This window comes from Mus caroli, chromosome 4 (assembly GCF_900094665.2).
Source record: "Mus caroli chromosome 4, CAROLI_EIJ_v1.1, whole genome shotgun sequence".
In the NCBI taxonomy this organism is placed as follows: Eukaryota; Metazoa; Chordata; class Mammalia; order Rodentia; family Muridae; genus Mus; species Mus caroli.
Window position 1 is genome coordinate 99,911,657 of NC_034573.1, and position 15,617 is coordinate 99,927,273.

At 54.9% G+C, this 15,617-nt stretch overlaps 1 protein-coding gene across 13 annotated transcripts in view; it reads left to right on the top strand.

Annotated features, from left to right (window-relative positions):
- Positions 1-1,017: 1,017 nt before the first annotated feature.
- The window catches only part of Lrp8 (LDL receptor related protein 8), a 77,861-nt gene continuing 63,261 nt past the window's right edge, over positions 1,018-15,617 (top strand). For 12 of the 13 annotated variants that reach the window (XM_029476552.1, XM_029476557.1, XM_029476556.1 and 9 more), the window contains exons 1-2: positions 1,135-1,250; positions 1,972-2,091. In XM_029476552.1, coding sequence (XP_029332412.1) covers positions 1,148-1,250; positions 1,972-2,091 — 223 coding nt within the window. In that variant the 5' untranslated portion in view covers positions 1,135-1,147. Of the gene's footprint in view, positions 1,251-1,971; positions 2,092-15,617 lie in introns of all 13 variants that reach the window. The other variant, XM_021159906.1, reaches the window with a different exon arrangement.

Below are 15,617 nucleotides of genomic sequence, written 5' to 3' on the forward strand. Positions count from 1 at the left end.
TTTCTTTCTTTCTTTCTTTCTTTCTTTCTTTCTTTCTTTCTTTCTTTCTTTCTTTCTTTCTTTCTTTCTTTTTTTTCTGAAGATAGAGGGCTGATTTAACCCTGGGCCTTGGCACCCTCGCGCCGGTCTGGTTTACAACCCGTGCCCAAGAATCTCACTCTCTGAGATTGTTGTGCTGCTGGGCCAGGCTCACCGGCAGGTGGCTGAAATCCAGTCTAAGCGTTGCCCTTCTGACAAGGAAGAGTAGGGGAGGTGGGGTCGCACTGCTAGAGGAGGGGCCTTCTTTGTGCAGAGGCTAGTGGAGCCCAGAGACACTAGACGTGCGGCCTCTGGCGGCAAGGATGATACATCTGGGCCTCCACAGTCCCTGCCCTTCTCTGCAGCAGCAAGGGTTACCTTGCCGTGCCTTCAGGGCCCTTGATCTGCTCCTCTGCGGGGTCCAACAGAGAAGGATGAATATGGATAACAGTCTGTGCGTCAGACCCTCACCTCTCTCAGGATCACACAGTGATAATCACAGATGCACACGGTCGCAGAAAGCGACTCATCTAATCTGAAGCTATGTCAGGTCTTGCCCGGCACCCCTAGCTTCTCCCTGGCAATGCTTTCAGCCTTCCCGCGCTCTGCGCGTTCACTGCACCGGCCTGTGCGTCTGGAACATCTCCTTCCCCCGAGCTCGGGCTCTCCTCCATACGCCTCCTTCTCTCACCCGCTTGCCACCTCCACGGGGAAACCAGGGGAACCAGAGCCTAGCCGGGCTCGTCCTAGCGTCTACAGCTCCTAGCACATGCGCGTACACAGAGCAGGATTACGGGGCTCGGACCGAGAGAGGAGGGAACAAGGACAGGCGGGGGAGGAGAAGAGGCGGCGGCGGGAGGAGCGTGGGGCGGAGGCGGCGGCGGGAGGGAGCGCGCGCGCCGGCGGCGGCCGCCCAGGGCCGGGGCCGCGCGCTCAGCCTGAGCCCGCCCCGCCGCCGAGCGTCACCGAACCTGCTTGAAATGCAGCCGGGGAGCCGGGGCGGGCGGCAGCGGTGGTGGTGGCGGCGGCGGCAGCGGCAGCCCCGGCGCCGCGGCAAGGACTTGGCGGGCTGAGGCGCGGCGGCGGCGCGGGGGTCTCGGGGCGCGGCGGCCGGAGCCCCGGGCCCGCCATGGGCCGCCCAGAACGGGGCGCGCTCCGGCCGCTGGCGCTGTTGCTGCTGCTGCTGCAGCTTCAGCATCTCTCCGCAGCGGACCCGCTGCCGGGCGGCCAAGGTGCGTACGGCGCTTCCCGGGCCGGCTCACAGCCGCCAGCCAACAAAGCGCGGCCGGCGGTGGGGGGTGCTGTTCGGCGAGGCCCCGAGAGAGGCTCCGGGGACCCTAGCTCCCCGGATTTGCCTTGGACTTCTTCCCCCGCTACCCCCACGGTTTTGGTTACCAAAGCTCTACCTCGGCTCCGGGCATCCTCTTATGGGGGATGGGCGCCCCCCCCCGCCCGTAAACTTTGCGGGGGGTAGTCGTTCAGGGTCTGGGGTTTGGTTTAATTTGACACGCGTGCTCCATAGCGGCGATGAGCGAAGTGGTACCGTCTTTTCTGACAATGCGTTTCTGGGGACCCTAGCGGGCCCAGGAGAGTGACAGGTTGCAAAGGGACTGAGCCCCTGCGCCCGGTGCGTGTCGCCAGCGTGCCGGGCTTCCCGCAGACTAGGTTTGTGTGGACCTGACTTGGCGTTGTGTGTGAGGGTGAGTGTGTCTGAAGGCCGGGTATAGCCACGGGCCGTTAAGCGCGTGTCGGGTCTCGCTGTGCCATCAGTCGGTCCTGCAGTGGAGGACCCGAGGCATCCTGTCCTTTCTCGGAATTAAGGTGCTTGGAGCTCCGGAGCTCACCGATATCTACCCCTTTCCCATACCCGCTGGACTTCTCGGCAGCCAGGGCTGCAGGGTGGGGAGCGGGCTCCTGTGCAGTGACCCAGCTCACGGCCCCCAACCCCCGCAGGGCCGGTCAAGGAGTGTGAAGAGGACCAGTTTCGGTGTCGGAACGAGCGCTGCATTCCCTTGGTATGGAGATGCGATGAGGACAACGACTGCTCGGACAACAGCGACGAGGACGACTGCCGTGAGTCGCGGCGACCAGGGGAGGGGAATCGGGGGGGGGGGGCGCCACGCTCCGCTGCGCACGTGGCTGCATCCGTCATGGGGCCACCTGCCCCAGGCTGGCGGCCTTGTTCTGGGATGGGTGGCTCTTAGCTGTCGGCGGGAGCTGGATGGCAGGCGTGTCCTGCTTAGGGTGGAGCCCAGCGCGGCTTGCTGAAGCTACTAGCCCGAGACCGTGGGCGTGGACGCGGCAGCCCCTGCACACCTCTTAGCTCTATGAATTGGATCCCCAATCTGGACCACACTGGGAGCGCTCACTTCAAAGTTCCACGCAGCTCGGGCCACGAGGGGCTTTTCCTTGCTCGGTTTTATGAATGAATGGGCTCCCCGGGGCCACTGATTGGCTGCGCAAGGACCACCCCATAGGCCTGTGGCCGGAGCGGCCAATCCTGGGGCTGACGGTGTGCTGTAAAGGGCTCTAGGCCCTGCCCTGGCCCGCCCCGGCCGCACCCCCGCGCGCATCCTCCGGGTGGTAGGCTCAGGTCCTGGTCACAGTCTGCTGCCTTTCTGTCGAGTCACCCTTCAGAGAGCGTTTTCCTCCTGCCAGCCTAGCCTGGGTGTGAGTCATGGGGCCAACAGCAAGGAGGGGCTCAAGAGGAAGAGTGTGTTTCCTGGAAGCCACCGGTGCAACGGCAGTGAAGGCAGGCCAAATGCTAACCCCACTGCCTTTGCTGAGCGTGGCCTTTGTACACCCTGTGCAACCCGTGGAAGTTCCCCCTTGTGCGGGCGCGTATTCAGGTGTCTTTGGGGCCAGCGGCAACGGAGTCAGCAGGCGTTCTCTGCTGTGAAAGGAATTTAGTTCCTGGTACCAAGAACCTACACTCTTCTAGCCACATCTACCTAGGAGGCCTTTCAGTTGTCATTACAGAGGCCTGCTCTCTGCCTGCCGATGTTAGGTGTACAGGATCAGGCCGGCTCTGCAGTGTCGGAACACAGTGACAGAATGTGGAGGACACCAGGTGGGCACACACCCAGCATTCAGGAACGGGAGGCTGAGCAACAACTCGGGAGCAGTCTGTTAAGTCCTTGAGGCTTCTTGGTTTAACATTTTTTGGGGTGGGGTACATTTGTAAAGCATGTATGTGAAGATAAGAGTAAAACTTGCGGGAGTCAACTCTCTCCTACTTTGTTGGGTCTCTGCCTCCAACTTAGCATCCTCCAGCTTGACTTCGATGCCTCCACCAGCCCAGCCATCTTACTGGTTCTCATGGAGCTCACAGGCAAGCAGAGATCTTCCTTGAGTTCTTTTGACTGTTCACTTGCTGGACTAGTCAGCCTGGCAGTTCACTCTGGACTAGCCTAGACCAGACTTTCGGGCATCAGAGCCTGACTGCCTCAGTTTCCCATTTGAGTTGTAACTGCAGCCTGTGGTGGACTAACACTCTTCACAGCGGTTTATGCTACAGATGAAAACAGGCTCCAGGGTTGAGTTACCTGCTCTGTGGCTACTGAGTTGCCAAGTGGAAGCCTGGTCTTAGGCATCTTCTACCAGAGTTCTTAGCCTAATCCTTGTTCTATGCTATGGCTGTGGTTGGGTAAAATATCAAGAGGCGATTTCATGCCTAGGAGTTGTTCTAGTTTTCTTAGAGGGACACATACAGGACAAGGTGCAGAAATAGAAACCTTGTATCGTATCCCCTTAGCTCTTTAAAACACTAGTCTTGTGAGTGTGAGTGTAACGTTTTCCTTGTCACTTTGTAGGTAGAGATAGTGGCTCAGAGAGATGGGGTGGTGTTTTACCTAAGGTCACACAGCATAGGTAGGATGGATGGCAGAACTTGGTCAAGATCTCTGCCTGCCTGTTAGCTCAGGGCATGAGTTGATATAGAAGGGAGTGTGGTGTGGACAGGAGGGCCTTCTGCTCTTCACTTATGAAGGTGCGTGGGTGGCTGGTAACCAGAGATGGGATTAGGAGATCTCTGAGGCAGTCGGGCAGCTGCTTTGGTTTGAAATGGATGAGGCAGGGTTCTGGGCAGATGTTCATGGTGCCCGTGGTGTGGAGAAGAACGTATGTTGCACACGGCTTGACTCCCTGAGCTTGCTTCCTCGGGCTCCCGCCAGGATGCCTATCTCCATCTCTGTTCTATATTAGATCACAGGAAGTCTCCTGGGGCTGGCAAGAAGGGGAGGGGAAGGTATTTGGAAATTCTTCTCCCCAGAGCTGGAGAGGTAGCTCAGCAGTTAAAATACTTAGTGCTCTTGCAGAGGACCTGAGTTGAGTTCCAAGCATCTACACCCATGCCCAGCATCTCCCAACTGATCTGACTCCCTCTTGTGGCCTCTGTGGGCACACAGAGACACACTGAGGCCACACTATTCCGGGCCACCTGCTCAGACTCACCCCACCCCTGATACTTCACTCTGCTCTGTCCACAGGGGGCCTGGTTGCTCAGCCTCTCTTTGCCCCTAGGCTGCAAAACAGAGTGGGGGCAGAGTTGTAATGTGTGAAACTGTCCAGTGTAGGCACAATGAACCCAAGTGTCTGATGCAGCCCAAGTATGAGGGGGCTGAAGGGAAGGAGGGAGCTTTTGCACTGAGGAGGCTGAGACAGGCTTCCTATAGAAGGCTACTGCAGAGTTCATCCCTAGAAGAGTCACTTGAGACTGGTCATCATAAAATAAGGGACACAGGTGGGGTACGGTGGGGCGTGCCTTTAATCACAGCAGTTGGGAGGCAGAGGCAAAAGGATGTCTTTGAGTTTGAGACCAGCCTGGTCTACACAGTGAGTTTCAGTCCCGCTAATGCTGCATAGTGAGACCCTGTCTCAACAAACACAAATAAAAGGTGGGACAGACCCCACGCTACAGAGGTCACCACCAGTGCTCAGAGAGGTAACCCGACTCTCAAGTCATACAGCTTGTCCTTGGCTCTGGAACTCACACTGAGGTCTTAATCTTTATCTTCAGGGAGGGCTCTTGGCCCACAGCTGGCGGGCTAGGGAAGGGAAGCTCACTGGAGCTTCAGTTCCCAAGGTGCCTTCAAAGCGGAGGAAGGGTCTGTCGCCCTAGGGCTCCAGCCAGGGGAAGTTGGGTGGGACTCCAGCCTGTGGGTTCACGTAGGCCTGGGTTTCCTGTTGCTTTCTGGCGTCTGGGAGCAGAGGTGGGGATTCTGGTCTCTGGCCAGGCCTTTGCTCCTGGACCATCAAACACAGCACCTATTCACACTTGTCAAGCATTCGGGAACTCCAGGCAGCTAGCCCGGGCCATGTGCCTCTCACTGCCGGTGCTCCTCAGTCTATAAGATGGTTGAGCCTGGGAGGCCTGAGCCATCTACACCTTGTAGAAGCTCAGAGGGGGTAAGGAACAGTGTGTTTAAGTACAATTGCTTCAGTGTGCATTCAGGCATGCAGCCACGGAGCCTGCACAGGTCCCCCCAGGCCTCCATTTCTCACCCTGAGATGTGTGAGACTCCCGACTGCCCCAGCTCCTGGAGTGCTGACTGTTTTGTGGGAGATTGGATCAGGAAGCACCCTCTCCGTACTCACCCGCTTTTCCCTTGCCTTAGCTGTCTGCCGCCATCTATCCATCCCACTCAGTGAAGAGCTGCTATCACCCAGCCTCCCAGGCTTCAGGCCCACTAGATGGTCCTGGCCAGGCCACAGGGATTCCAGAGCTTGCCTGGTGGTGGCCTTATGAATGATGACAGTTTGGCTACAGGTCCTGGCTTGTGATGTAGCACACATTTGGCTGTGGGGTGCAGTTAACCAAGACACCAGGCCCAGCTTCATTGTCCCTTTGGATAGATGACATCATTGACAAAGAGCTGTTCTTCTCTGGACCTTGGTTTTCCTGTCTCAGCTGTTGTGCCACCTGAGGATGGAGCCAGGGCTGTGCCTTCTTTGTTCCTTGTGCTCACTGCCCTCCAGCCTTTTCCTGCGTCCTTCTCTGAGCCCGGCCACTGCAGCAGCTCCGTCACCTGCCTTCTACGTCTCACCTCCAGGCCTTTGTGTGTGCTGCTTGCTTTCTCAGGACACTGTTCTCTCCCATGCTCCCTGTGTTCCCTGTGGTTCTCAACCTGTGGGTCATGACCCTATTGCGGGGGGAGTCACGGATCTGATATTCTGCATATCAGATATTTTACATTATATTTCATGGCAGTAGCAAATTACAGTTATGAAGCAGTTACAACATAATTTTATAATATCATTAATGTATAATAAATAATATTGTAATTATATGAGGAACGCTATTTAAGGGTTGCAGCCTTAGGCAGGTTGAGAACCGCTGAGATGAGGAGTTTCTCCTGGAAGAAGGTGCCGCTGTTCCCTCAGGCTGAGGGAAGGGACTTCAGGAATTCTGAGATCCCAACTCGGTGCAGCCTTGAATCAGATAACCTCCGCTGTCCCCTTCTGACTGAGTGGCCCTGGTGACAATAGTGTCTCCTTAGAGATGTGTGGTAAACTGAAATGTGCTCAGTGAGCAGGGGGCGAATGATGGGTGGCAGTGGGTAGCATGGTGGGCGAAACTCAGCTGAACACCTCTAAGGTTGCTACTACAGCAGCCACCCAAACCCTACTCCACAAGGGTTTCTGAAGGCTTCAGCAGGGGGTGTGGCTCCAGCAGGGGATGTGGCTCCAGCAGGGGGTGTGGCTCCAGCAGGGGGTGTGGCTCCAGCAGGGGATGTGGCTCCAGCANAGGGGGTGTGGCTCCAGCAGGGGGTGTGGCTCCAGCAGGGGATGTGGCTCCAGCAGGGGGTGTGGCTCCAGCAGGGGGTGTGGCTCCAGCAGGGGGTGTGGCTCCAGCAGGGGGTGTGGCTCCAGCAGGGGGTGTGGCTCCAGCAGGGGTGGTGGTGGTGGTGGTATGTGTGGCTTCAGGCAGTGCATGATGGTACAGCCACAATGGAGGTGGCTCCAAGGATGCCTAGAGGTGCAGAACGTATTCAGGGAGGGCTGGGGAAGAAATGAATCTTACAGATGTGGCTGGTCTCTGAAAGTAGGCTGGGGCTGGGAGGGGCAGATCCTGGTGGGCAGCCTCTTACTTCTCTCTTTCTAGCTGAGTCTGTTATACCGTGACACTGCCACAGGCTCCAGGCTTGACTTGCCGTCTGTGCCGCTGGATTTTCCCAGCAGGATTTGAGGGTGCTGAAGGCTCTCTCCTGGGCTTTCCATGGCCCCTCCTGGGTCATAGTCCCCTCAGTTTCCAAGGCTGTAGCTGGCTCATGGCTGTGTCTCCCCCCGCCCCCCTCCCTTTGCTGCTGCTGACTGACTGACAGCTTTCCTCCTTGGAGAATGAGGTAGCAGGTGAATCGGAGGGGCCTCAGGGAGAGAGGAAGAACAGGTCCCAGAGAGCTGGTGGAACAAGCACCCCTTCAGGGTATAGTCAGGTGGCGTTCTCCTGGCCCAGGGTGAATTGTCATGTCACCAAGGCCCTCATTGTTCCAGGAAGGCAGCTGGGCCTCAGATGGGTCTCTGGAGGTGCAGGCGCCACCTCTCCCAGGGTACCTTTCCCTACACTGTCCTCTCAGACTCTTTCTTACTTCTAGCCCCGTGCTTGGCATCAGGGACTCCAGAAAAGATACTTTCCTCTGGAGATCTCCAGCAACAGGTACTGGCTCCTGGCCTGAGGGTGTGTTGGGCAGTTTATTTTCTTCAGCTCTTCTTATCTCTGTTTAATTCTTATTCCTGTTTTAAAAGAGGAAACAGAGGCTTAGAGAGAAACGGCTGTGTGCTGCATATGGCCTGGTGCTTCTGGGCTGGAGCTCTGCCATGTAAAAATGACTGCCTTAGCTCCCCGCTCCCTCCCTCCCTCCTGTCCCTACTAATGTCCCTTTTCATATTTATTCCTCTTGAGACATGGTCTCACTCTGTAGACCAGGCTGATCTTGAATTCACAGTAATCCTCCTGCCTCAGCCACCTGAGTGCTATGATTACAAACGCAAATCAGCTTCTCTCTCAGGTCTGTCCACTCTGTTGGGGTCAAAGGACACATTGCCCAGTCTTGTCTCCCTGTGGTAAAAGTTTCTGTCCTGAGGATTGGGCCTGGAAGGGATCTTCTCTGGAGACCCCATGGAGTCCCAATGCAGGCCCCCTCTCCTAGGCTGGTGGGCTTTTGTTAGCTGTGCCATCGAGAAAGGAAGACCTGACAGTGGCCCTGGAAAGCAATGTCAGCTCGTTGTCACAGCTTCACCTGGACTCTGCCTCCTGGCTGCCAGACCTCTGGTGCTGTCAGGGCCCATTCTCAGGAGCAGGGCGTTACGCTCCTGAGTGGGCCTGGAGGAAGAAAAGCAGACATACCCCCTCCCACTCTTGCATACCCACCCGCCGTGCCTCTCTGTTCTGTGTCTGGCTAAGGGACAGACACATGCCTGCCACACCCCAGAGCTTTGGGCTCTGGTATTGGGAACTGCAGGCATATACTGTCCTGGCTGGGCCCTACCTGGCCTCTCAGGATGTCTGGCAAGCATGGTAAAGTGATTTGTTCTGTGTCCATGGCTTCCTGAGTGTGCTCTTTGCTGGGTCTTACTTAACACAAGGCCTCTAGGCAAGGCCTGGCAGTATGTGATTGCATGTCGTAGAAGACAACACCGAGAAACAAAGTCGCTTGCCCTAAGTTAGCTGACTGGTCAGGGGTTGAACTTCCTTCTGGCTGTGGGGTCTGCTGTAGCCGGAAGGAGGAGACCAGTTCACACACATCAGTCAGGAGAGTGTGTCAGACCTTGTCTTAGGGTGTACTGGCTCCCTCCTGAGCAATACTAGCCCTGGGATGCCCTTGGCCATCAATCAGGAAGGACCCCTGGTTGCAGCTGTTTCTCACTCCTGCTACAAGCTGCTATGTCACCCACCCTGGGGCTGGAAAGGCCCAAGAAGAGCTTAGGGGAGAAGAGAAGGTGCCTATAGGGGGACTCTGCTCAGTACCAACTCTATGCTTCTCACCACCATTCTGGTGGCCTCTGTTCAGTGCAGGCCAGTCCGGGACCCATAGCTAGGAGAGTTGGGCCATGGGAGTATGGACTCTGAGATCCTATCAGGACTCTTGAATGTCCTGATGACTAAGTGACGCAGCACCGTCCACCTAGTTCCCATGACCCCTCACTGCCTCTGCCTACAATCTTCAGAGTTTATTACTTTTGTGTGTATGAATCATTTGCCTGTATATATGTATATACCATACGAGTGCCTAGGGCCTGTGGGGATAAGAAGAGGGTGTTACATCTCTTGGAATTGGAGTTATGGGTGATTGTGAACCACCATGTGGGTGCTGGGAATTAAACCTGGGTCCTTGACAAGAGGAACACATGCTCTTAACTGCTGAGCCGTCTTTCCAGCCCCAAACACTGCCTTCTAGAACATGGCAGGACAAATGGGCAAAAGCCTTCCTGGGAAACTGCACCCACCAAAGCCATGGGCGTGGTCCTGTGGTCCCCGGCGGTACCCCGGACACTGGCCTGACCGTCCTACAAGGAACTTTACCCCTATTACTCTGTCAGTTTCCTGCCACCAGCCTGTCACACTCAGTACTGCCCCACAGACACGCACCTGGGCAGCCGATAAAGGCAGTGCATAGGTCCCACTGCCCTGAAGAGGAATTTCAGGCTAAGGAGCCTCACAGGACTTTCTCTGTTACTGGGAGTTCTGGAGCCACAACTTCAGTTGATTCTGTTTATTCGTTTTTATTTTTCCTTATAGAACTAACCTTCTCTGATTACATGGAAGTAATTCTCTAAAAGAAAAATGAGGTCCCGTAATTCAGATCATTTTCTCATCATATACAGTGTCCCATGCCAATAACATACATTACTAAATTCTTTGATCTTTATAGCTAGACTCTAACTAAAAACAAAAACAAAGCAAAATACATAATACTGAGACAAACAACAAAAGATGACGTCATCTTAGGAACACCCCTGTATGCCCTCATGGCCCTGGTGTCCAGCCAGCCCACAGGACCCTAAGCACAGGGCCATCTTGTCCCAGCCCCAGTGACACAGACAAAGTAGCCATATCTGGGTCACACAGAGCAGAGATAAAGGACAACTGTGTCCTGGCCCAAGGACACTTACCCACCAAAAAACCCACAATATAACCAAACGATTGCTTCATTTGTCTCAATACATTAGTAGACCCCGTCTCCCTCTTAGCTTTGCGATGATTATTCTGTTTCTGTCCCATACTGGCTGTGTGACTTGGACAAGTGACTTCCCCATCTGAATTTCATTTCTCATGAAGACATAGCTCATGGCTGTGTCCCCGTCCCCCCGACCCGCCCCGGGTCTGAGCTCAGGGCTGGAGCAAGCCTGGGAGGATGGAAGACTACCCCGAGCTAGATATTGGTCTGGGCCTGTAGAGAGAGCAGTTGGGTATTTTAGGATCCAGAACTCAGCCGCAAGGTGCAGACTTCTTTGGCCGCTTTCCCCTCTGCGTGCTCCTGGTTGGGTTGGATAAGTATGGTGATGGAGGGAAGAGAACAAACAGAGAGGCTCGAGGCTTGTCTGCCCCTCATGCCATCCTGAAGCAGCCACAGCATGGAGGTGTGAAGACCAGTGGGTGAACATTCCCAGACCTTCCTGAACACATGATTCCTGCATACGTCAGCTGCTGTCCTCCGCCAAGGGCACAGCAAGAGGGCAGCTGCTGGGAGAACAGCAGGAGAGTTAGATGTAGGTCAGCTGCCCAGAGGGAAGGAGGGGACCAGGCTGCAATAGTGCCTCAGCGGTCACTCCCATCCTGACTGTTGTGGAGCCCAGGGCATCTTCTAGGTGGCCCCAGGAGCTGGTTTACCCTGGGTTCACAGTGGGTCCAGGGGGACATCAGGGACATGGCAGCTGATGAGAGGCAGGAAGGTCCCACCAGGCCCAGGTTAAGGTGCCTGGCTGAGTGGCTGGAGGCAGCGTGGGCTTTCCTGGTGGCCTGAATCCAGGGACATTCAAGCCAGCCTCCTCCATGCCCACTTCCTAGACCTTGGTCTACCATCTGCTGCCCATCATCCTTAAAGCCCAGGTTTTTTTTTTTTTTTTTATTGTCTGTTCTAGAGACAGAAAGGACATGACATTGTGTGAGTAGGGAGATGGCAAGGATCTGGGACGGAATGAGGGAAGGGAAAAGAGTATGTCAAAATATAGTGTATAAAAATTTTTATTAAAAAAAAGTCCCTTCGCCGGGCGTGGTGGCGCACGCCTTTAATCCCAGCACTCGGGAGGCAGAGGCAGGTGGATTTCTGAGTTCGAGGCCAGCCTGGTCTACAAAGGGGTTCCAGGACTATACAGAGAAACCCTAAAAACACTGTCCCAAAAAAAAAAAAAAAAAAAAAAAAAAAAAAGTCCCTTCTTTTGACTATACATGCTTGGGTGCAGGTATAACCAGGAGGGAAGTGGCCATTCTGGACAAACCAAGGTGACACTCTTCCTCCTACCCCTGCCAAGGTGGCCCAAACCAAGCAACCCACCCCCCAGGCTGTTGTGTCTGGGATTTATTTGTAACTAGACAGGCTCCAGCAATCTGTTCCCAGTCTGTCCTGTGCCTCTGCAGCCTGTGCCGCAGCCTGCAATGTGCTGTCTGGCTCCTCTCTGAGGACTGAGGTAGCTATCCACAGCTGGGGGCCAGGCTGCAGGCCCATCTCGCCAAGTGGCCACGTGGTAGATCCATGAACCTCTTGGGGGAATCTTCTCTTTGGAAGTGGGGTACCTCTAGGCCATACTCAGCACAAATCCTCCAGGATTCTGTTGTTTTCCCTGAAATTCAGGAAGTTCATAGAAGCTGGAGTTCACCACAGTCAGGGCCTGAGTATGGAGGCTTCAAGGAGGCTCACATCCAGAGACTGAATGGGGAGCTGTGAGAGCCAATCCTGTGGACCCTAGAGGCTCTGCCCTAACCCTGAAGGGACATGGTCTGGACTTACACAAAAAGAGGAAACCATGTCAACAGCATGTGTGCGTATGTGTGTGTGTGTGTGTGTGCGCGCCCGCGCGTGTGCGGTAAGTGTATGTGTGTGTGGTAAGTGTGTGTGTGTGTGTGTGGGGTGTATAAGTGGTATGTGTGTGTGTATATATATATATATATATATGTATGTATATATATGTGTGTGTATATATATATATGTGTGTGTGTGTATGTATGTATATGTGTGTGTGTATGGTGTGTATGTGATATATGTGGCATGTGTATGTGTGTGTGATACATGTGTATGTGGTAAGTATATATGTGTGTGGTATGTGTGTGGTGTATATGTGTGTGTGGTGTGGTATGTATGTATGTGTGAGGGGTGTGTATTATGTGGGTGGTGTGTATGTGGTATGTATATGTGTGTGTGATATGTATGTGTGTACGTGGTATGAGTGTGGTGTGTATTGGGGAGTGTATATGTATGTGGTATGGTAGGTATGTGTGTGTTCATGCAGAGGCCAGACATTAATATTGGTTGACTTCCTCTGTTGCTCTTCTACCCTTGAGAGCTGACACTCACTGTTACGGTTAGACTGGTTGACTAGCGAGTGCCTGGGTCTGTCTGCTTCTGCCCCAGTGCTGGGGTTACAGGCTCCATGACGTGCTTCCATGGCCAGCTTTTACGTGGGTTTTGGGTTCCAGCGGGTCTTGGTGCTTCTACAGCAAGTGTCTTGCCTACTGAGCCACCTCCTCCAACTCTACTTGGAGCTCTTTCTGCCTGTGTACTTTCGTTCCTGGGGTGACTTCATGCTTGTGAGCTAGCCAGAGTGGCCTTTGTATTGGCTGCCGGTGAAAGGCTCTCTGTCTCCTCCAGTGGCCAGCCTCGCCTGTGTACATCCCTGGTAGGGACTGATCCAGCTGGGCCTAGTGCCATCATGGTTTGCACTGTCAGCTAGTTCCAGCCTCGGCCCTGGGTAAGTCCCTTGAACACGAACCCCAGACTGTCCCATGTAGGGATTAAGTAATGCCTATCTCGTGGAAAGCACCAGAAACAGTGTGGTCCCATGAGTATACACCATGAGTTGAAGGTCACACGTGGGGACTTCATTCATGAGTCCACTTTTTGCCTTTCCTTCTCTCTCGGTGGCCTGGGTCTTTCCTGCCCCTAAGTTCTGTGCTGACTTCTCTCTCAAAAAACCCAGGCCTGAACCCTTGTTGCTGCTAGAGAACCAAACTATGTTGCAAGCTCCTCCCCCCCGCCCGCCCCCTCCCCCCCCAGCACCTCCCCCCCCCCCCCCCCCCCCCCCCCCCGTCTCAACCCCACCCTAAGACCCAGGAAGCTGCCCTTTCTTGTGACTTAACTGCAGGGGACCCTGGTAAAGCTATGGCCCTCCCTTGGGAGGGTTTCACAGACTAGTATTTGAGCCACTGTGGGCAGCAATTGAATTGCAGCCCCAGCTCCTAAGTAGCTGTGCCTAGCAATCTCAGTTTAGCTCATGGCCCAGTCGGGAGCCCAGGTGTGAAAATCCTTCTCAGGGCTTCAACTCACTAGTGAGGCCAAGTCCAACCTTCAGACACTTTGTATCTGAGCAACTCTGGGCAAGTTGCCTGATCTCTCTGGGAAGTCCAGCCATCGGGAGTGGAACCTGTCATGAACTACCTCTGGGTGACAGTGGGATCTGTTATAGGAAGCAGAAGCAACAGGAACAAGCCTTGACATCTTTTAAACCTGTTTTTATCCTGTGCCTGAGAGAGAGTGACTGCCTCCCGTACCACTGTTGAATGGGGTGGGAGGAGCCAGGAAGCCCCCAGAAAGAGTCTTTAGTACTCCAAGTCCTTGTGGCCCTGGCTGGAACTTACTGGCCCAGTTTAGAGGGAGTCCTTCCAGGAACCTTGTTAAGAAATGAGTGCAGAGCCTCAGGGACCCACAGAGGGTGGTGTGTGGAGGAGGTTACACGTCTGGCCCTGCCTCTGGATGTGCCCAGGAAGGGAAGGACACAGGGCCCTTAGAGAGGACACTGGCCTGTGATACAGAGTGTGACAGGTAGGGCTGAAGGGCTGCCTCACCTCCGTCCTCTGTCCCCTGCCCGGCCCCAGCATTCTATCCTTGGGAATGGGGAAGGTTGAAGGGAGAGGCCCAAGTTGTTCTTTTGTGCACTGCTGAAGGCTTCTATGCCTGGCCTCAGAGAGATGTCCCTATGAAAGTCCTGAGCAAGCTTTGGCCCTTGGGTAGTGAAGCAGCCTCTGGCCAGCACATATAGGAATCTCTCAGCAGCCAGGGGTAGGGTCTAACACCTCCTGAAACAGAAAACTCAATGACTGCCCACTACTCTCTCTGCCAAGATGGTGTTTCCAGTCGTTCCCCCACCACTCCCCCCCCCCCCCCCCCCCCCCCCCCCCGCCTTCGCGTCCCTCCCTCCTAGCCGATTTAAGAGGCTCTGCTTCCAGAGGCTGCTCCCACCTCTCTCAAGCCCTCTCTGGATCCCTTCCTCTCCACCCTACCATTGCCCCAGTGCAGGGAGGCTCACCCTGCTTGAAGGTCTCCAGCTCTTTGACCTCAGTGAGGGGCCCACAGGCCGCACATCCTCAGATGCCGTTGGCATGCCTGCCTCCTGTAACGTGACTGATTTCCCGAGGACAGATGTGCCTTGTCTGGAGGCCAAGGTGACATCCTACAGAAGGTTTAGCTTCCTGGGCAGCAGTGCCCAGGTCTGTGACAGCCATGGTACAGTGTGTGAGTGTGGCGCTCCAGCTGGAAATCTCCATTCCCTACATCCTTATTTGTTGTGGTACCCCAGGTCCTTCCCTCCAACATCTGCCACCTGTCAATTCATGTCTGCCCCCAATACACTCACCCTCCCAGACTCCATGGTAGTCATGCCCTTGAATTCGGTCTTCTGCTATCTAACCTCTGCTTTGCAGGGGCACTCTGAAAGGGACAAGGCTGTCCTCTTCCTTGCCTGCCTTAGAGATGGCAGCCTCCTCAGAGGATGTTCAGAGCCAGTTGCAACTTACCATGCACCTGCCTCCTCTGTGGCCTCAGGTCTCCATCCTGCCCCAACCCCCAGGCCTGTGCTCCAGCCATCTCCCTGTGAAAAGCTCTTCCCTCTCGCCCATGAAGTCCACCCCTGCTTTACTGGTAGACCCTCCGTTTCCAGGAGCACTCCATCCCTACTTTACCCGTAGACCCACCGTTTCCAGGGTGCTCCTCTGACACACTTCTCGCCTTGCAGGTTTCTCTCCATTCCTGTCCTTGTTGCTCTATGATGGTCTAATAATAATCTATGGTTCACAGTGTGTATGTGACACGTGGGAGCAGGGGCAGGGGAAGGCCTGTGGTGGAAGAGAAAATCAGGGTGAGTGGAGGGTGACCCTGGGCCTTGCATGTACCCAGTGCTGTCTACCTCTTGCAGTCTGTCTGCTCCCTTGGCACTTGAAGTTAGGCTTAGGATTACTGAGAGTTCCAGGGAAGCGTGAAGAAGACTAGAGCCCTGTTTTTTTCCCTCCAATGTTCCCTGAGTTTGGTTATGTGGCCCTACCCCAGGGCTACTGGCTCCTGTTCTATGCGTTATCTCCTCAGAGCCTCAGCCTCTGCCACTATGAAGGGGTGGAGGACCCATGACCTCCTCCCTATATGTTGTGGTAGAGGACCCATGACCTTCCCCTATAT